The following is a 23,684-nucleotide window of genomic DNA, read 5'->3' as shown; positions in this document are numbered from 1 at the left end:
AATGCATGCGTGAATTGTCAATACAGCATTTACGACAATTAAACAGGCTGAGTTAATATGGATAACTTCGAGATGATATACGCAATTCATGACCAGTTCGGAATGTTTTCATGAATCGTCTCATTCATACGCGAATTATTCTCTAAAATCTCTAAAATTATATATAGTAGCATATTTAATCAATTGAGTCAATCATTCATTCATTCATTCATTCATAATTAGGACTCGCTTTGTTATTGTCCTTTATACCTCGTCCAGCCAAAAACTCTTCGAAGAAGAGGTCCCACGTCTCGTAGAAAGGAAGACCCCTGAGAAATCGGCAGAAATGGAAGTACGATACGGCAACGTCTTTGGGATTCCGAGCCACATAGATGACCTTTGACTTGGGTTCATCACCTCTGAGGTCAACTGGCAGAAGCCTGGTAGGGGCATGGGACTTTAGCATTCGTGGGGACGGCATGTCACGGGCAGTGAGAATTAAAGGTGTTGCCTCCTCAAACTTTACACATACAAAATCATGAGAAAAGAAAGAAGGAAGGACACTTTGAAAGAAATGCTCCACTGCTCCGCAAAGAAATAATAAAATTTGATAACAGGCCCTATGTATTGTAACTGAATGACAATTTTGTTAAAGGGAAGATAAACCCCAAGAACAATGTGGATTGAGTGAAAGCAGCAACATTAGTAGAACACATCAGTGAAAGTTTGAAGAAAATCGGACAATCGATGCAAAAGTTATGAATTTTTAAAGTTTTGGTGTTGGAACCGCTGGATGAGGAGACTACTAGAGGTTATGACGTATGAGTGGACTACAATATCAAGAAAATATCAAGAAAATACTACAAAAATCCATTTTTCATGAAAATTACAAATTCCATCAACTTGATATTGACATATGTTAAGGGTAGCAATTATTCCCCCTGCTTTCTGAAAGCGGTTGGTCCACTGCTCTTTCATAATTCTAGAAAAGTGAATTTTTGTTGAATATCCTTTATATTTTCTTTGTATTGTTGTCCACTCATACGTCATTTCCTCTAGTAGTCTCCTCATCCAGCGGTTCCAACACCAAAACTTTAAAAATTCATAACTTTTGCATCGATTGTCCGATTTTTCTCAAACTTTCACTGATGTGTTCTACTAATGTTGCTGCTTTCACTCAATCCACATTGCTCTTTGGGTTTACCTTCCCTTTAAGATCGCAACTGTTGATCTTGTAGCAGCTCAACTTTTCTCCAGTTTCTCTCCTTCACAATCTCTCTTTCTCCGCTCCGATTTCTCCGTCTTTCCCACTCTCTCTCCTCCTCTCTCCGTGGGTCATTTATCCTCCCCTCTGGTTCTCTTCAAAACAATTCCAAGGTAACCGCTTGACAACACTGACCACTTGTTTGTTTCACTGTCTCATACCAGAGAAGTGAGTCACCTCCTGTACATGTATAAATACAGTGGCTCTTTGTGTAAAAATGCAGAGTGTATCACAATTTCACCGTCGTCACATCAGTGACTGGCTCCCACAACTTGGTGCAGAGCCTCTAATAAACCACCCAATCTACAATGTACGCTCGGAGTGGCTCGTTGTCCTCATTTCCTATAGTGTACCCGACCTTAATTAATTAGTGAGTAGGTGTTGCTTCCACTACATCATCATCATCATACCCACTTGCTAAATTGGTGACCCCGTATTACGAACAACAGCGCAGCAATCCTGACTGACACGACGTCAGCTCCAACCACGCCCGTTGCCTCAACAATGGCTGCCGACACTACTGCCTCTCTGCACCTTGAGATGGGTGTTGGACCTCATCTGACCCAACTTTCCTAAGTCCATCTCCCCTTTCTCGGAGCCAATTTTCTGCATTTCTGTCATCTACCTTGCGACACGCACAACTCAACTTTGCATCAACGGGATCGCTCCTTTTTCTCGTCACCGGCCCGCTGCCACATCACGACATGCACTCGACCAGCCCGCGACCTACCGTCAATAAGATTCATTCACCTAAAGGACTTTCCCTCGATCTCGCACACGCATTTCATCGACACACCTTTTCGACGTTCGACCACGCATCTCATGGGCTACTCCCCGACTCAACTGGTTTAGACCATGTTACGTCTACTGCCGGGGAAATTTCATCGAGCCCATGATGACGAACCGACATCTTACGACGATTCGACCCGGCCACTTACGCCGGCACCTACGCTCATCTTTTGCACGTCACAACGCAGTCGACGACGACATCGCCCGCCCCACCAACGCCAATCGACTTTGAACATGCCATCGCAACGAGCACGCTGCATGTTTTCGTCTGCCACGATGACGCCCGCCGCCAGCCGTCTACTTCACCCTCCGCACGACTCGACGGTGCCTCGGCAGGCACGCACGATCAAGGTCAACGACCGCCTAAAAATGTCGCATCGACACTCATCAGCATCAACCCGCCTTCAACCGCACGATGCCATACAAATCGCTCAAACTCTCGCTCTGACACGATCATGACGATATGATCCGCCGCTCGAACTTTCGCTACGATATGATACATGATACGACACGCCACGGAACGAATCGCTCGAACTCTCGCTACGACACGATACAACACGCCGCGATACGAATCGCTCAACTCTGGCAACGCCACGTACGATACGACTCGACATCGCCAGCCGTTGCCTCATCGCCCATCCCGAACTCTCGATCGCCCTCCGCCTAACTTTGGCTCGACCTCGAACACATCGCGCATCGCCTTCTACCGGCACGACTCGCTGCTGCCGCTGGCCATCTCGCGCATGCCGACTATCACTGTCCTGTCGAGAGACCGTTGATAGCTGACAATCTGACATCGACATCGACCATCCGTTCATCCCGACTCTCGTCGTCCACACCGCGTCCTATATTGGCTACAGTTAGTCTTCGTCAACCGCGATAGCCGGACATTACCCGAGCACGTTATAATCGCAAGAGATAAAAAGACTCAGTCATATTCAGGACATCCGAGTTGGACACTCATTTTCACCGTTTGTATCATGATTACTATTATCATGTCTGTCAAGTAAGCATCACCTCGCACATTTCAATCGTACTATGATCGTCTTTAATTCTCTAAATTTCTATGTTGCCTTTCGATATGCGATAACACGGTTCATAAACACGGCCTGCAACGACACGCGTCAAACTGCCAGTGATTATTTTTGTATCGTCATCTTGAAACGAAAACATGTAAATTGACAGAATTATTGTGTGCAAATTCCAATTGTTCATATATACGTTTACCAAATCCCATGCATTTTAATTGTACATGACGCATACAATTCGATAAGTTCATTGCTGTGAAACGTTCAGCATAATTGACATTTGTTCCGTTCGCATTTCTCGAACCACGTTCACTTTGGCGATGTCATGTATACGATTACATAGCGCGTTTCATGCCTTACAACGGTTCACGAAATTTAACATAACGAATGTTAATCATTATGTACGTTTTTCAAACCATTCTGTACATTTTATAATTTCCATGTGTGCTCTAGCCTCGCTGCATACTTTTACATTTTCTATCGTTCCCATCTCTCTCTTTCACCTTTCGAGAAGCTCACTAGGGGGGAGCTACTGTAGCAGCTCAACTTTTCTCCAGTTTCTCTCCTTCACAATCTCTCTTTCTCCGCTCCGATTTCTCCGTCTTTCCCACTCTCTCTCCTCCTCTCTCCGTGGGTCATTTATCCTCCCCTCTGGTTCTCTTCAAAACAATTCCAAGGTAACCGCTTGACAACACTGACCACTTGTTTGTTTCACTGTCTCATACCAGAGAAGTGAGTCACCTCCTGTACATGTATAAATACAGTGGCTCTTTGTGTAAAAATGCAGAGTGTATCACAATTTCACCGTCGTCACATTAGTCCAGATACTGGACGATTTTTATCATCCGCAGTCCCCACGCACTCGGCACCCACCCAATGCGCCCAACCGCTGATTGCGACACTCCACCAATTGGTACTCCCGAAGGAGGGGTGAATTGTGTCATACAGTGTATTGTGTCATACAGTGTACATAGAGACACCATCAACGTACGTCCGTACACACGCGGGCACACTACGAATACAGTCCAGGAAGTGGACTATCGTCACATCAGTGACTGGCTCCCACAACTTGGTGCAGAGCCTCTAATAAACCACCCAATCTACAATGTACGCTCGGAGTGGCTCGTTGTCCTCATTTCCTATAGTGTACCCGACCTTAATTAATTAGTGAGTAGGTGTTGCTTCCACTACATCATCATCATCATACCCACTTGCTAAAATCTGTAATCTGTAACAGTAGAGGGAGACAAAGTGAAGAAACTCGCACCTGAACCTAATTCACCCCTCTGAATAATATATTTCTTTCACTGAATGACAAATTGTTCTACATCGACGTAAATAATGTAGGGCCCTATGTATACCCAATCTACGGATACCACAAACAAGATTAGAACGCCAATGTATGTAAACAGCAATATATGTACGGCTTACTTCTCACATACCTCGAACTATATAAACAATCTTCTTGTGACCAGACACAAATCATAAGCTGCAACGAAGCGTCACTTCTCGCCGTCCTATTCATTGTTACATAATTGTCGGACTGACCGTTTTTATTTCCGTAGTATTTTATTGGGCACTTTACCACAAGGGCAAAAAGCAGAGAAAAGAAATCTTGATGGATAGCAGGATGACGACATAAACATTCGGTTATATTTGTTTTAAAAACTGCAGATTTGAATCAAATAATAATATGTAAATATGTTTGCATGAATATAAAAAGTTCAGAGTCGGACGAGTTAATTTAACATCTATATTTGAGTGCGTAATGAAATATAAACCCAATTGAATTTCTTACATTGTCAGGAGAGCTAAAGATGTCGACCATTTCCAGAAAAGGAAATATTTCCATCACATTTTTCCCTCCTTGCTCAGCTATATCCCCGTCGAATTTGACGAGCAGCATGATTTGTTGCATCCACGTTGTGCCTGGAACAGGAAAATAACGTGTTCTATTATTATTTTTCTTTCCCCCCCCCCCCTTTCTCTCTCTCTCTCTCCCTCTCTCTCATTAATCCACTTGGACATTAAAAAAGTGTCTTTTCTGAGTCTGATCATTATATACTGATAGATTGTTGGTTTTCGTTAATATTCTGTATGTTCTAAATATTTTTTTCACTGTTATCCCACGCTCACGCACACACACACACACACATGTATATATATATATATATATATATATATATATATATATATATGTATATATATATATGTGTGTGTGTGTGTGTGTGTGTGCGTGTGCGTGTGCGAGAGAGAGAGAGAGAGAGAGAGATTTCATGCACTGGCAGAAAAAAATAATGGGGAAAAATCCGAAAGTATCAACAGCTTGTCTTCATATTTACCTGATTTGGGGTAGGTGATGATAAAAATATCATCGTGACGAACTTCGAACTTTTCCAAGGCCTGTCTGCAGCCAATTGGCATAAAATTTGGCATCACCGTGCCCCGATACTCGTAGCATGTAGCCGCTACGCATTCGGGAACCTCGAACGAAAACCCTGTTGTTTCATTCCAAATACATTTCTCTGAACAAGGGAAAATAAAAGGAGGAAAATAGTGCTGTACAAACCCAGTATGGCTACTACAGTAAAGCCAAAGCATTTCGACATTCATACAAGCCGTATACACTAGGCATTTACACAAACACATACAGGGAAAGCTCGAAATAGCGAGGAGGTCGAAATCCAGCCATTTTCATTGTTATAAACCGATATCTCAACAATCTCAACAACAATGCCCATAAGCAAGCTCCCGAACTCGGCAGAAATACAAGACTGTTCAAGAGTATGACTTAACTATGCTAAAACTGCTTTGGATCAAACTTATAATTGTACATGAGCTCAATTTTAAACTTGAATACATGCACAGGGTGGTCCATGAAGGCTCTTAACATCCCCCTCAGCGACATGCTTGAGCAGGCGACATCACGATGGTAAAATTAGAAGTTGAGTATCAACCCTCATACAAAAGTTCTTAATCAGAGTAGGAAAAAAGACCACATTTCAGCTCTTCATTTTCACATTTTGATTAGAGTAGAGATTGCCAATGTTTCTTAATAAAACAGATAAAGTTCCAGTATACTCACCCGTATCACACGAAGACTCCATTTTGTTGCGGCTCAATAGTGTTCACTCATTGCACGACTTTTCTTCGTGTCTTATGAGCCCCGAGAACTGTTCTGTTTACTTTGTTAGATATGACATAAACCTGATCTGGTAATTCTATAATCTCTGCGTCAGCATAAATGAGATCGAATGCTTGTTTTTTGTTTTCCATTAAGGTTTCAGACTTCGATCTGTGTAGTCAACAATTTAATGTATACATAAAAGACAAACGACATTTTTCATTGCTTTGTGATAAACTGGCAGATGGCACCGCTGAAGGACACTGGACAATGAGACTATTAAAGAGTGATACGTGAGATGGTCGGTAGACATGTTTATGAGGCATGGTGGTAGACATAACATTCTCTCCCTTGTTTTTTGTTTTGTTTTGTTTTGTTTTGTTTTATTTTTTTTTAAGATATCGAACCACAACAGTGAAGAATCAGAGGAAAGGGCGAGAGAAAAGATGAACACAAAAAACCAGTATCAGGGAGGAACGGACACGAACAGTAGCTGGTATATATCAGGAGGTGAAAGGAAATGTGAATGGGTGGTCGTGATCTGGTCATGAAATGAATGATGGTGAAAACAAGGTTACCCTCTATCTAGGCCTATTTCTATTGAGTGCCGCTTACGTACCTCCGGGTTAAAAAAAGTGTGGGGGCCCAAAGTGATGACACCTTATGTATTTCTTTGTATGGTGCATAAAAAGTGTGGGGGGCCCCGAGCCCCCACGGCCCCCACGGCTCCGTCGGCTGTAATAACAACATTTTATACTTGAATAGGTGCAGAAATGACTGATGTGAACGCAAGGGGTAGCGTGAACATAAACGTATTCAATATTGATACAACGTGTTATAAATGTTACAAGGGGTAGCGTGAACATAAACGTATTTACAATATAGTTACATGTTATAAAGTGTAAGCAGTCTAAGTGTATACATGTCCTGAACCATGTTACATGTATAGTCTTAATCCAAAACTTGTCGAATCTGTGTATAACAAATCACGTTTATTTTTTTTTTCATTTTTTACAATTCTAGTATCACATACCTTCTTCCCTTTTCAATTTTAAAATTGTGCATATTCCAAAATGCCCAAATATCATTTTTCTGATTATTATCAAAATTCCAAACTTTATATCAAATTTAGTATTGTCATGATTGTGAGCGACGCCTTGACAATATACTCTGTACATATTGACACAGGTTTGTTTTCATTACATTATCATGTTGGTGTATGTCTTGATCTTCAATAAAGATCATTGGATCAGACTGGTACAGGCTACACATAACATAAAAAGAAAAATATCAATAAAAAGTGCTTCAGAAAAGTTTAAAGCATATTATAGGTGTACCCTCTGTAATTCTGATGACGTGTAAAATATTTTATGCCATGACATTACTTATTATTGCATTTTTTCTTACTACAGTATAAGCCCTACTACATAATCATTATCATCATTATCTTTGCTTTTCAGCAGTGGTCATAGAGAATAAGTAGTATTCAAACATAATCTTTTATTCTGTTTTATCAAAAGTTGCTTTACAGGTAGGCCTATCAATCAGGCAAATTGATTTTAAGAGCCTATGAACATTATGATGAAAAAGTTTAAATGTAGAACCCTATACATTCTAATCGATTTGAGACAGCTAAGATTAAACCTCTAAAAAAGACAAGACAAATATCATTAATACACCGATTTTCTTGACTTGACGTCCTCACAATTGATCACTGGATCGTCAGTTACATTGTAATTTGCACATTTTACCATTGACACATAATATGATATACAGTGTATCTCCAAAAATGTCCAAAAATTGTTCGTGTAGAATGAGTGTCCATAGAAACTGTGTTCAAAATGTATGTTATACGTTTGAGTCTTAGATTTGGATTCAGTTCATTAATATGTATGTCCGTATTATTCCATCAATTATACGCGTCGAGTTGAATTAAGGAATGAATTGAGTTCATGGCCAGTTTATAGCAGTTCAAGTTTAAACTGGAACGCTAAACCCACATCTGTCGGGTGGATGTCGGTCTCGTCGGGGGTACTGTTTCCGATTCACAGTCGGTAGCTCATTGTGTTGTCGTTAGTCGCGATCGTGAGGTAGTACGTCATCGAAGTAGTAGTCATCTCCGTGTCGGGGTTTGTCGGGGAGGTGTTTGGACGGTCGATAATGCTTGAAATGCGATGCTAAACCCATATCTGCCGGGTGGATGTCGGTCTCGTCGGGGGTACTGTTTCCGATTCACAGTCGGTAGCTCATTGCGTTGTCGTTAGTCGCGATCGTGAGGTAGTACGTCATCGAAGTAGTAGTCATCTCATGTGGGTCGGGGTTTGTCGGGTAGGTGTTTGGACGGTCGATAATGCTTGAAATGCGATGTATTTCGCCGAATGATGCGATGGTCGTCTCGTACAGTGACTAGCGTGTCGCCGTGTACATCTCGAACGACCAGGGGACGGGGGTCATACGGGGATTCAACTTTGGTGCGCCGCTTTGACCGCTTCACGAGAACTCGATCGCCGATGTGAAAATCGCGTGTTCGCGTGTGTCGTTTAAGGTCGGCGTATCGTTTGGCGGTATCTTTGCGAGTCGCGTCATGATGTCGTACTGATGAGTCGTCACGGTAGATCAGTGTGGTCGCGAACATGATGTCTGCCGGTGGTTTTCCCGTCATGGAGCTGGGCGTGGCGCGATAATTTAGCAGAAAGCTTTTCAGCGTCTGCCTCCAGTCATTTCCTTCTCTTTTGGCCGTACGCAGGACTTTGCTGATGGTGAGCATTAATCTCTCTGCGGTCCCGTTAGCTTCGGGCCAGTAAGGCGTGACATGTCGATCGATCGATGTCGGATGCCTTGTTAAGTCATGTAGTCAGCGAATTCGGCACCTTGAAATGGTGGCCCATTGTCCGAAGTGCACAGGTCTTGTCGAGAGCGCAGATGGTGTGTTTCGCTGCGGTTGAGGGGACGATTTCGACTACGGGAAATCGAGAGTATTCGTCGACGATGACAAGCAAATAATGGCCAAAGGGTAGTGGCCCATGGAAGTCGACGGCGACTTGGTCCCACGGACGTGCAGGTAGTTCAGTCATTTTCAGAGGGGCACGGATGTGCTCGTCGCTGTTTGCTTGACAAGCAAGGCAGTCTCGCACGGCTTTTTCTGCTCGCTGGTCGATGCTCGGAAACAAGACTTTCGTTCTGAGTAGCTGTTTCGTCTTCGTGATGCCTTGGTGTCCCTCGTGAGCGAGTGAGATAACGCGATCTTGTAGTGATGTCGGTATCACCATCTGATCGCCATGAAGAAGTACGCCATCGTCGATGACGGTCAGTTCATTTCACATGTTGTGGAAAGGTTTCAAGTTTGGCCTGAAGGCGTTCTTGCCATCGATTGTCAAGAACGGCAGCGACGACGGATTGGAGTGTGGGATCGTCCGCGGTCGCTGACTTGCTGTTGTCCAATGTGAGTGCCATCGGGGTCGCGTTCGTGGCTACGAAATGGACATAATTATTCCTCGGCACTGAGTTTAGGTCGCGACATGCGATCATCCGAGAGTGAGTGTCGCGAGAGGTAATCGGCTGGATTGGTGATTCCAGCTTTGTAATTGACAACGAAGTCGTAAGGCTGTAGTCGCAGGCTCCATCTCTGTATCCCGCTGGTGGTCGCGATTTCGGGTTGTTGAAAATCAACTGCAAGGGCCTGTGATCGGTGACAAGCGTGAACGGTGTACCGTAGCCTACAGGTAGAGATGAAAATGTTCACATGCCCATACGATGGCCAATGCTTCGCGCTCGGTTTGGGAATATCGACGTTCGACGTTGCTCAGTGATCGACTCGCGTACGCGGCGATGCATGCAGGTGTGTTTACGTCACTGCTTTGAGACAAAATGTGACCGTGCACCTCAAAACGAACATAAAGTCGCACACACTGATTTTGCGTAAGGACTGAAAATAAGTGAAATGGGTCAACCTAGCCGAACTTTTTTATATTTTCTGAAAGAGCGGGTCTTCGTTTACATCATGCTAAAATTTGGTATCTTAAAACGGGCAGGAAAGTGGGTTTTTTTAGCAGGTTATCTCGAACATTTTTGGTAGAATATTGTGATTAGGTGTGTCTTTTGAATCCCTTTTTCATTTCTGAAAAACCTTGTCCACACTCTTCACTTTCAACTCTAATAACTTTTGAAAGGATAGTGCTACTGGTTTGAAAGTTGGCACTAATTATGAACAGAATGTGTTAATGAGGCATGCTTAATTTCAGTTTAATCTGATAATTCCTTCATTGTTGTTACTCCAGTGGTTGACATCCTTTTTCGTCCCATTCATCGCACAGCCAGCACGGTTTGATAAAGATTAAGCCCTTGAATAGACACTGTACTTCAGAGCCTCTTTTCTCAGTTCACACTTTTCCTGAGTTTGTGCTTTCTTTCCAATATTTAGATAGGTTAGGAGAGTCCATTTTGATTTGAGTTATTGAGATCAAATTTCGAGAACACCTTGGCTCCATTCAGGTGATGAATGATGTCGTCGATTGTGGGCGTAGAGATACGTGTACCATGATTGCAGCATATGCAGTAAAAAAAAAAAAAAAAACAAGAACAACAACAAAAACCCTCATTTACAATCTTTTGACAAAGACCGAGATTGGTAACTATTTAGCCTATCAGCTGCAGTGTCATGTCATGAGAATGAAACGGGATTTGACCGGGTCATTCGCAAGTAGGTATCACATTTACAGTAACAGATAGGAGAGAGACGGAAAGATTGGGATTTATTTTCGATGCCATGTATTTCTACTCAGTATGTTTCAAATAACCGACTAATTGGGATAATCACTGACTATACTTTTGTATATTTTCAAACATTATCAAAATGTAAAATCAATTACTTTTTAGTAAAAGTTGGGTTTTACTTATGAATCAGCCATGAAGAAAAGTCTCTGTTTTGTTCAAACCTATTATATTTCCAAAACTGAGCATAATCCTTCTTAGATTCGTGTTGCTGAAGATGTCATCTACCTCTTTCAGGTTGATCCCTTCCCGGTAATGAATGAGATGGAGTTCAATGGACGTTAGTCAAGTTCATTGCAGTATGCAGAAATATTTTTTCATCGAGTTGCAAATATATCATCATGTTAAACATGATTTGGGGGAAAGCGCAAGGGAAGGGAAGGCGTTTTTTTCTTGGGGGGGGGGAGGGAGGGGTTCTACCCTGCGAGATATTACAGTTTGTTGCAAGATGGTTCGTTATTCCGAAGGCTTGTTAATCCGAGAACGAAGTATAAAGGGTTTGTAAGCTGGAAGATTTGTTATTACACGCCGTCTTTACATTTTTGGATTAGCGAACCTCATTAATCGGGCCTTTAGAATAACGTAGCTTATTTCATTTTTTTTGAATTACAAACGAACTTTTTTTTTTTATTTTTGGTTTACCGAACCTCTAGCCATAAGGAATTTGTGTGTTTCGGAAAAACGAACTTTCGCAATAAGGAACATCATCCCATTTCCAGACTATTAAACTACTATTTAACATTTGTAGTAAATTATCAACCGTGAGGGATCTTGTGCATATTTTGAATTGAACTCCAGCGATCTGGTGCACACTTTGAGTTGAATAGGTATTTTGAAAGCTCAAGAAAAAAAAAAGATCACAAAAGCAAACAAAATTTTCATGTGTTTCCCTTCTTAAATTGTTACAAGACCACCACTAACCTCAAGGAAACATTCAGAAAAATATAGTACGTGTATACATATCATAACAGCACGAAGGTAACAAAATGGTGTTGCATGTGGTGCTGCATGCAGCTTATCTTGTATGGACACTACGCATCACATTGCAACAGTGATGGCTTTTTTTTTGACGCTTTTTATAGCCTTTATTCAGACCAATCAACATTGTTACATTGTAGTGACACAAAATATCTATATTACACTGTTTGACGGACAACAAAAAGGTTTGTGCAAAATATAGATTAAACATTAATAAATTGTACACACTTGACATGATTCAGTCACCAGTCTGAATAAAGATTTTATCTAAAACAAATACACTGTAAAGGAAACATGAGAGGTGATGGAATTACAAAATCTTTAAAATGTAATCTATTCACCAGTTATAAACATCATGAGAACTAATATCTCTCTTGGTCATAGGCAAGTGGAGATTCATAACCAGATAATTAAGCTTTAATAATGACGATCAGAGAAAAAGAACCAGTATATGGAGCGGGTAAAGCAAAACACAGGATGTTCCATTCATTTTAAGTACATTGACTGAGATAAATACAAAAGATATGTCTTAACAGGATGCAATAATTAAACCCGGTATTTCATGAAGTATAATTTTCCCATTTCGCGTAATGTAATGTCAATTTATCCTTTAAAGTTGCTTTTTCATATTCAGACTGTTTTGAGGTGGCAATTGCCTTAGATATTTCTTTACAGGTTGGAACTCTTCCACTTTTACGGTTAGCGAAAATCATATGCTTAATCAAAATTAACACATGATTCAACAAAGCATCGAGTTTGATATTTTCCCTGAATCCAAGTAAAACGTCAAGCCAATTTATATTAACAAACTGAGGAAATTTTAGTTTATTTCCTACCTCGTTCCATATTCGATAAACTAAAGGACAGTCATAAAATATATGATAATATGTTTCAACCTCTTCCCTACAAAAGGAGCACAGATTTGATTGTGTTATTCCAAACTGGTGAAGTTTATCATTACAAAAAATAACATTGTGCAGAAGCTTATATTGGAATTCTCTCAGCTTCCAGTCTAGTGTCGAAATTCTAGGAATAGAAAAACAAACTGCAATAGCCGATCTATCCATGTTTAATGCTTTACAGAGTCTCAAAATTTGATAACGCCCTCTGCTGGCCAATGATTATATTCAAGGAGCCACCCTGACAATTCCAATACACACAATTTTATGATCATGGGTCTATGGGCTTCAACTTGAGAAGTGGCATTGTGTGGCATTTCAGTCAAATTCATGCTATATATGATATTCACATGGAAATGTATAGCAATGTATGACAATGTAGTATCCATGAGCAGATTACGGGAAATATCCTTGTAAAACCATACATCCTTACTTGGTCTCAAAGCACGAAAGTTTTGCGTTTATCAGAGCAGTCACTTCAGTCTAGAAGAAATGAAAGATACCATGTTTCCACTGGAAACAAACAAACTAAAAAAAGAAGGCTCCTTATCATTAACACGTAGGATAATTACGGGCGTCTTTAGCCTCCTCCCTCCCCCGTTTGATACAAACACACACAAGATGGCACACACACTTTTTGATCGAAAGGGGATGTTAACCACCTACCCATACAAATTACTACGAGCAGTAAACTTTGACCGTCCCCACCCCCCCCCCACACACACATGCGCACACACACACACACCTGCACACACACACACACACACACACACTCACACACACAAACAAAAAAACAAACACAAACACGCCATATACGCGCACAAACACGCGGGGATTTGAGCATGTGCAAAGAAACAGATAAAGTTGATGGCATTGCCTGTCTTAAAACCACTATGTTCAAAGATCTCACTCAAAACAATACATTTCTGATATAAGAGAAGAAAAAACAATTAAGTACAGTATATACTTGAAACAAAACTTGCACTAGTTTACTTTCTTGTGCACTTTTTAAAGTCAAGCGATAAAGGAAGAAAGTTCAGCCATTGCTCGAAAATATTGTACTTAGTGTGGGTTCCAAATTTAAATGATAATTCATTATAAAGGTCAATTTCATGTAAATCGTATACGGCATAATCGTGGTCTTGCAGATTGCAACAAATTAAAAGCAGTTGATCTACTTCACATTTAAATTCATTTCCTCCTGTACTTTTCATAATTCAGACTTTGAATATCCTGTAATCTAAACGTACAAGTGGGTTCATGTGTAATCGCATTGCGACAAATTAAATTAGTTAATTCAGGTAAAATGAAATACAAAAATGTAGTCTAGCACATACCTGGTCCCTAAACACAAAACATTTTACATATCTTTATGTTGTGGTATTGTTACCCTTTTTATGCACTACGAGAAAAATTTACGTAACAGACGGCTGTGAGATACTGATGCATGCATGCTATAATCGTAATGCAAGACGGTAAACAAAGATTGCACATTTTGGATGCCATTTAACAGAGGAGGTATTCCTTGTTTGTTTGTTTGTTTTTTTAACATTAATACAAACGTGGAACGTGGTCAAAGGAAGCAGCATTTTCGTAGATACAGTGTTCTATGACCTAAATTCACAGTGTCACAAATGTACACATTTACCTCAAGTACCTCGCTTAAGTCATATATTACTTGCGGTGTACCACAGGGATCCATTTTAGGACCTCTACTTTTTCTTATATATATCAACGATATCATAAATTCCTCAACCCTTCTCACCTATGTATTATTCGCGGACGATACCAGTGTCTTCTACTCTCACAACTGTTTAAACACACTAGTTGATATACTTAATTCTGAGCTTGCAAAAATTTCTACATGGTTTAAATGCAATAAATTATCACTAAATATAGATAAAACGTGTTTTATAAACTTCAATACAATTCATGTACTTCACATTTGCAATCGATAATGCCTAATAACATTATTATTGATGGTATGCCCATTATTGGAAAAAAATCAACTAAGTTCTTAGGGGTAACCCTTGACTCCAACTTAAATTGGAATAACCACATTGACAATATAACCACATTAATATCCAAAGCCATTGGAATACTTCGGAGATTAAAATATTTTGTAACGGAAAAAGTACTCATTATGTTATACAATGCATTAATCTTACCGTACATTAATTATTGTAATGTTGTCTGGGGAAACTGTAATAAAACCAAAGTAAATGTTATTTTTCTTTTACAGAAAAAGGCAATAAGAATATGTACCAACTCACATTATCTAGAACATACTGATCCATTATTCCTTAGACTAAAAGTTCTTAAAGTTGACGATATACACAAATTTCAAACAGCTATATTTATGTTCAAATACACGCAAAATCTACTCCCACTCTTCCACAACGCATTTTCCCTTAACAGGGATGTCCATGCTTACCCCACGCGCCATCGTAATGATTTCCATTTGAATAACCCTAAACTCCTATTAGCTCAAAAATCAATTCGGCATAACGGGCCTGATATTTGGAATTCACTCCCTCTCCACATAAAACAGTGCACATCTCTCTATTCCTTTAAGGCAAATACAAAGAAATATTTCTTGGCACAATATCATACGGTACAGTAATCATTAAACATGTACCTCTTATACTCAACAACAAGGCAATATTTGGTCCACCCCCTTTTCCTTTTCTTTTACTTTGCTGCTTGACCCTTCGCCCATATTATAACATATCCAATCATTTTCTTAGAAGTGCTGACCATCAACACTTTCGCGCTTCATCACCTGCACACGCACTCACAGGCACCACTCCTGTTTACCAAGTAATTGTATAAAACTGGATTTACGCGCACTTTAACATGGCCCATCTGTATTAGTGTTCAAGTACTACAATAAAAAATGGTAATTTAACTCTGGCTGTCCGTCTGTTCAAGCACGGCTTATAACGGCGGCCCTCTGCATCATATGTATATATTATATATTGTACTGTGAATTAAGTCATTATTGGCCATATAAACATTTTGTATGTTATTTAACGTTTCATTTGTCTTTACATACAAAATATGATTTACTATGTAATATGTCAATAATTTTCAGAATTGTATTTCTGTAATTGAACCTGCCTTTGTTATTTTTGTTATTCTGAAAGAAAATATGAAATGCAGAAAATAAAATCTTTTCAAACAAAAAAAACATTAGTAGTTATGTACATGTATCAAGGCTGTATGCATGGTTATTTTAATGTGTATGTACACGGGATGACCAGATTAATGGAGAATATTCTATATGATATAGATAGTATATACAGGCTGACCAGATGAGTGGAGAATTTTCTAGGTGGTATACAATGTAACTACAGTACATGCATGTGACAGGAAAAAATACATTATAGCTCACTCAATCTAGAATGATTTAACCCATTCCAGAAAATTCTAGGAAGTGCTTACATATTTGGCTGAGTGAGGCACTGTCCCTGTAGCCCAATGTGATTGGTAGTTAATTTTGGCAATGATGTTATGCACATAGTTAGGCAGTGAGTCATCCAGGATTCCTGGAACTTGGACTTGCTAGAATATTGAAGTGTGTAGCCCCAGGTTGGAGAAAATTACAGAATGTACTAGAAAGGGGTGAATGGATAGTATATAAGCCGGAGAAATTTTGAGGTAGGCAGAGTATCTAATACCACTGCTCTGAGAGTTACGTCACTTCTGGCTCTGAAGCGACTTGTTATAGTCAGTCCTGTGTTACCTGCTGACCTGCTATATAAATTGTGTTTGTAAAGATAAGGCCTGGGAGACATTTTGCCTGCAGAGAATTAATTTGCCTACGTTGGAGATAGACTCCATATTTTAATGTCAACGGACATTGTTACGGCAAAGCTGTGACGGGCTGGATTCCTCGTTGGACATTATAAAGTGAATCATCATTCAACGCATCAACTGGACGTGGTCGTCATAACGCTTGGATTCTGCACGTTTCGCTGTGAACATTATACCGTGGACATATATCGCGGATTTTACCCCGGATTTATACTGTGGATTAATGCAACCTGTGCCTCTGGAGTTACGTTGGAGGAATTATTCATCGGCACGTCAAGGATTATTCATTTGTGCATCGAACATCGCATTTGGACCTTTTCAATTAAAGGATTACCTGATATCAGATACATGTAAGTGATTGCACTACTGATTTATAATTGTTTTATTGATCATTGTTGTACTGATGTGAAAACCGATTACGAGTCTGTACCCACAATATCACTGTTAATAAACCGCCTGAACATTAGTTGATTGTTTCTTTTGTGCGATCATTCTCAGAGTGATTTTGGTCGTAACAACAGAGGTATTGTTCAGTGCGATGTGAAGATTCCATGCATTTACCCAACATGTAATCATTTTAAGTTTTTCTCTCTTGGAATTTCTAATGCAGTACTTTTTAATGGTGCAATCAGCCAGATAGTGTTAACAAGACAACAGTCTTGGAAAGCTAGAATATCATCCAGACCGTAAAATAAATAAACTGAACGCGTAGAACACGTAGCTGAAAATATCCTGTAGTTGTCGTTCATGTGTTTAATAACTTACGCTGCATGTTCTTATATCCACTGCATATCTATCTGCTTTAGAATTCCCTTCAGTTGTCATCATACTTGCTACCTAAAGTCTATATTTGCACATTTAGCTGCTCGGAAATATAATTGTATTTCTCTTCATAAGCACGTGATAGATAAGAAAGAAAAACAAATAAGATTGAACAGGAAATCTTTCTATTCGAGCAACAATGACGCAACATTGAATATTTGATATTTCTTGTGAGTATATAATCGTTTAGAAAATATAACGAATTTAAGAATTGTCACCAATTTTCCTCATGGCTGTATGTTTTCAAAGTCCTAAATCGTCACAAGATGCTGAGTCTTAAATCAAAATGTACCCACAGATGAATTTCGCAGGTGGGAGAACCTAAATCATTCATTTTTAACTTTTTGATCACCAGCTGAGGTTTCCAGTGACAGCAGTGTGAATATTTGTTTGATCAGGGGTTGTTTTACAAATTAAGTCGATCTTAACTTATAAAGTCAACTTAAAATTATGGTAGACTGCGTGTAGATTCAGTAATATATAAGAATGGAAATTTTGAGACTTTTTCATATTTTCAACAAAATGAAAATGGAAAAAAAAATATTTTTTTCTGTAATGTTGATACCAATTTAAAGTGGACTCTTAAAACAGTACATAAACCTGAAAAGAGACACCAGCGGCATACCATATTTTAAGTCGATCTTAACTTTTAAGTTATTCTTTGTGGAACATCCCCACAGACAAAATAAATAAAGCGCATGTTAACTGATGAAACCCTTCGCAGATATTTCACTATGGTATGTTTACGGAAACGAAATGTGTCAATTGTCTTCCTAATGTACGAATCGTTCAAAACTCCTTAGTGGAGCAAAATGAATGGTTTCCCTATCTAGAAAACGCATACGCATGGACATTTGATAACAACGTTAGATGTTACACTGTACTTCATTTTTTTTTTAGAAAATGTTCGGAATTTTTGGAAACGTGTCACAAAAATTCACAGCTCCGTCCAGTTATTCAAACTGGAACACAAGATCCGAGTCAGCCATCCTCTTCGCATAGAGTTGGTCAAATCGTCGATTCTGATCTTCGCTGAAATAATTTTTCCAGTCGCCAATAGAACCTGAGCGGACGAACAGAATATATCACCAGTCATGCTGTTACAAAGCATACTCATCAAAATATATGTCTGTTAAAATCACAGTATAATGATATAAAGTATAGGTATGTATCTATTATATACAATATACTCATATACGTTTGGTTGGTTTGGTTTATTTCTGCATTTTCTTTCATCAAATACAATAACAAATGAAAACAAATCGATACAGAATATGCAAAAATAGGAGTTTAACATACAAATCAATACAAGAAATGTCATTTTCATAACAACACCAGTCTGTAATGACATATGAATCAAAACAATATATCAAGACATACTGTATTTATGAACAAAGGAGAAATCAATAAAGTGGACCGTCATCATAAGCAGAGTTTGACGTGGATGAGGCCCTATCTGTAATACAAATATAATACAACACCAATTATAATAATGTACTCATAAAACTCTTAATCTTAATATACGAAACACATTTTGCTAAAGAAAAAACAACGGAAAAGACAAGAAAAACAGTGACATGGCGCTTTAAAGAAAAAAAAAGCACGCAGCACCATTGACTACTGGTATAATAGACAATAGAGGTGTAGGTGTGTGCGAGTGACAGTGCGTCGTGTGTGCAGGTGACAGTGCAAGAGAGAATGAATGATATATATAATGTGCATATTTGGGGGGTAAGGTATGCGCTTTACTGAAAGGTTTAAGTGCCCCTGTAAAGTTATTATCAATGAAAAGAACGGGAGGGAATGGAAAAAATCGAAGAACATTTTGTATGGGTCAGGGCTGACTGAGACTTGGGGGAAAAAAAGAAAGAAATACATTAATCAAAGACAACTAATTTGAAACTTATTTCGATAACAGATACTTTTTTTTAGATGAGCCTTAAAGGGAAAAAAAGTGAAGTACACTGCTTTAATTAATCAGGTAGGTTGTTCCAGACATCGGGACCGTAACGTCTAATTGATTTCTGAGCTAAAACAGTTTTGGGGTTCACAAGGTGAAAGTCTGTCGAACGGTGAGTTGGATATTTGTGTATATTCGAATTTAGGTGAAATATATTGTGAAATAAAGAGGGAAGTTGATTTGTTGCGTACTTGTACGTGAATATACTTCTTTGTAAAATGTGAATGTCATGAAGCTTCAAAGTATTGAAACGATGAAATAAAGGATGTGTATGAGATAAATATGTAGAATTAGTAATGATGCGAATGGCACGCTTTTGGAGTAAATACAATGGATTCAGTTTAGTAATACTACAATTTCCCCATACAATCTTTGAATACAATATGTGAGGCAAAATTGAAGAATTATATAATTTTATGATCAAGAGAGAGAGGGAAAGAAACTTTTTTTTGTAGAAAATTTTTTGTAGTTGTTTCATGTAATTACGTACACGGAAATTTTGTTTCAATTTTGTGTCAGTTACCATTGCTGATTTTAATTATCCTTTAAATTGAGTCCAAACATATGATTATCGTAATCCTTGGTTACATTTTTTTTCTTATCTTCAAATTTCACTACAACTACCATGACTACTGCAATTTCAACGCATGCAGGGAATACATTTCAACAAAAAACAAAAACAAAAACAAAACAAAACAAAACTAAAGAAGAACTTCTCTCCTATACCTAATTCCGATGGTTATTTCTAGAGTGCCTACCCTTTCTCATGAAGGAAGCGCCGCTCTTCTGCTTGCCTTGAAGACATCGTTACTTTTTCTGAGTATGGTGTCAGGATTCGATTGTTGGCTTTCCTTCATCGCACTGAAGGTAGAGGCTTCAACAATTCTATCAATGACGTCATTGGTGAGGGACTCTCCCATAAACTGGACCACCTGTTCCACCACTCCACGATGGTTCTAGAATGTGTAGAATCAGAATTAAAATACGGCCATTTCTTATACTCTGATGCAAACAGACTTTTTTTGATAGTTTGGTATTGTAATCCGCAGCATACAGCAAAAGAGAATGTATAAGCTTATACGAGTTTTTATCATTAATCTGAATATGAAATCAAAAAATATAGTTAATCCCTGTTTTAACAGAAATATATTTTAGTTTCAGTGATATCTGCCCAGAATATTTATATGATTTAATCAGTTGTATCAATAATTGTTGTGGAACAAACCTTGGGATATTCCGTCTCGTGTCTTGATTTCCACTGATTCCAAGATATAAGTAAATACGTCTTCACAAAATCTCGCCTTAATGTTATTATTGTTATTATTATTATTATTATTATTATTATCATTATTATCATTATTATTATTATTATCATTATTATTAATATTATTATCATTATCATTATTGTTATTATTATTATTATTATTATTATTATTATTATTATTATAATTAATGATTTTTCGCCCTAGAGAGAAAGAAAATAAAGATATCTTACCTTCTTCATGTCTTCGTACTTAACAAAGAGCACGTTTGGATGATTTCGTCTCGCCCACCAAGGAAGGACGTTCTCAAACCACGACCCGAAAGGTACTGCAACAGTTCACAATCGATAGGGCACGTTAGAACCAATATTTGAACCTTTAAGTGACAGACTACAAACGTTTCTGATATTTGACCAAACAAAAAAAAAAAAAAAAAAACAGCTAGTGATCCATTGTTCCTTTATATACATAAACAAGTGCAAAATCATACGGTTTTGTTTTGTAGCACAAACTTATGTGCCTTCTGATACTAACCTCTACCAGCCATGTATTCTTCGATGAAGATATCCCAAGATTCGTATGTTGGCAGACGCCATAACAACAGACAGAAATGGAAAAGAGAAACTGCGGTGTCCTTGGGGTTTCGCGCCACGTAGATGACTTTCACTTTGGGATCTTCCGTTCTGATTTCTGCTGGGAGCCAGTCACTCTGGCCATGACTTTTTAGTATTCGAGGGGACGGCATTCTTTTGGCAAAGCCTGATATCATAGGAGCTTCGTTCAGCTGAAAAGAAAATAATGTACCACAATGATAAGTATTCAAAATTTGGAGCAGATTGAACAAAATGAATGACATCAACACAAACTAAACATCCACAGCGGCATGAATATACTAACACTCATTGGTGGACTGTCGTTATAACTGAACAAATAATCAATAAAAATACATTTTTTTTTTATTTATTAATAAATATTTTTTTTTTACTTCGTTATAACCGGAGTTTCGGTATAACCGTGTTCGTTATAATGGGAGTGCACTGCATACAACGGCCCTTATTTTTACTTCGTTATAGCCGGAGTTTCGGTATAACCGTGTTCGCTATAATGGGAGTGCACTGCATATATTTACAACAGGGTATTTCAAGGTTAGATTGTTTGTTTGTTTGTTTGTTTATTTTTTAAGCAGGTAATCTACCGGTATATTCTACACCTGCTTTATTCAGTTTCGTTGTTAATTTCATTACTTGGCCAAGTCAATATCAATACCTGTTCATATTGTTAAGGCAGTTAACTGACAGACCGTTCCAGATTTTCCTGGAAATTAACATGACTTTAGAAGATAAGACATAATTTGTAAAAACGAGAATATCATGCACAGAAAATCCTGGGTGGTATATAAATAATATGACCTGAAAAGTTCCTTAAGTTGTATTCCGAAGAGAACCTATTACATTACAGGGTGAATTTGTGGTGTCCGAATGAATATTCAAACAAAGACAAGCGAGGCAATCATGTTTCTGATTGCTGAATCATCAGCAGTTTTTGCGAGAAAATCAGACGATTATGATTAGTAGAAAAGGTGTTGCAACCCATGTAACAAACAGTGTTACTGTATGTCATACGTCTAGGATTATTGACTTGCAGCGAATAAGCCACTCCCCCCCCCCCCCCCCCATGAGAGCTGTTTGTCGTTTGTTTGTTCGTTTGTTTGTTTTCATGCACTCACGTCAGTGTAGTTTACGACGTCAAGCATGTCTAGGAAGGGAACCATGGTCATCATGTGCCTCTCTCCAAGTTTCGACATGTCGCCTCCACACCGAATGAGCAGTAGTATCTGCTGTAACCAGTGGGTGCCTAGTGGGAAAACGGCGAATCGATATTTCGTTCAATAAGAAGGCTCTACTTCTTTCTTTTTTTTTATTTTTATTGTAAACTTTGAAGATAGATACACATGTGGGCGTGTGTATCATGTGCAATGTATACTCACTGGTAAACATACTGTATAGTGCATTTAATAGAGAATGAAGAGGAACATACGAACATACTGCAGAAAGAAATTTTGTCAAGAAGAATATCACAGCAAGTAAATATAGTCATCGGGTTACATGTTGATTAAAGAAACGTCATGCTAATGAGAGTGTCTCACCTGCCTTTGGGTAGCTGATGATAAAAGTATCATCCGGACGGACCTCAAAATTTGCCAAGGCTTTCATGCACTGCACTGACATATGATTCGGCATGACCACCCCGCGATACTCGTAACAGGTGTCTAAGACAGAGGCTGGTACCTCGAAGGATATGGTGTGGGAAAGTTTGTCGACTGACTCCTCTGAGTAAACAATACATGCAGATGACCATTGACTTGAAAGTTATTGCATGAGATTATATGCGTGTATATTATGTATAGGCATATGTAGAGATAGATACAAGTTCACGTTTGTTTGTTTTTTACAAACCTATACATTGCATCGATGATGATACAGAAAGTTTCTTAACACTGATCGAGTGCTGCTTGCTAGAGAACTATTGCTATTGGAACACACATATAAACATGTTAACATTTAGGTCGTTATCAAAATACGATTGATATTGAATGTCGCTGTTTTTACCTGCAGAACAAGCGGACGCCATTTTGAACCAGGTCGTCTGTTGTGGAAATGCACTTGGCCCTGCATACCTTTCGCCATGCTTCGGTTCACTTCACTGTTACCAGGAATGTACATGCGGCTGTATTATGTCGAGAACTATTATCCAGTGGAGAATAGACGGTATGTTTTTCTTTCCCATTTTTTTTTGTCACTTGCCAATTGTATTTCAACGCCCCAGGATAAATAGCGTTGAAAAGCCGGGGTACTAGTATAGACTTATGTTGCTACTCCTGGAGGACTACCATTATTGTTTGCACGCTGTTCTTTTTTTTTTTCTGTTCTCCATTCAAATGTTTCATGGTAAATGACTCGTCTTTGAAGAAGTTTCTCACACGTTCATAACGC

General features: G+C 38.8%; 1 protein-coding gene and 1 pseudogene across 1 annotated transcript in view; both read right to left on the bottom strand.

The window, feature by feature from the left end:
• The window catches only part of LOC140243757 (sulfotransferase 1C4-like), a 33,586-nt gene extending 27,378 nt beyond the window's left edge, over positions 1-6,208 (bottom strand). The window contains exons 1-4 of the mRNA XM_072323423.1: positions 6,146-6,208; positions 5,403-5,585; positions 4,859-4,989; positions 250-499 (exon numbers count right to left, since the gene is read on the bottom strand). Of these exons, the coding sequence (XP_072179524.1) occupies positions 250-499; positions 4,859-4,989; positions 5,403-5,585; positions 6,146-6,167 (586 nt within the window). The 5' untranslated portion in view covers positions 6,168-6,208. The remainder of the gene's footprint in view (positions 1-249; positions 500-4,858; positions 4,990-5,402; positions 5,586-6,145) is intronic.
• A 12,214-nt stretch (positions 6,209-18,422) lies between these two features.
• Positions 18,423-23,378, bottom strand: LOC140243496 (sulfotransferase 1A2-like; annotated as a pseudogene).
• Between the last annotated feature and the right edge of the window lie 306 nt (positions 23,379-23,684).

The sequence above is a fragment of the Diadema setosum genome, chromosome 20 (assembly GCF_964275005.1).
Source record: "Diadema setosum chromosome 20, eeDiaSeto1, whole genome shotgun sequence".
Taxonomy (NCBI): domain Eukaryota; kingdom Metazoa; phylum Echinodermata; class Echinoidea; order Diadematoida; family Diadematidae; genus Diadema; species Diadema setosum.
This window is presented reverse-complemented; position numbering and strand designations above follow the sequence as displayed.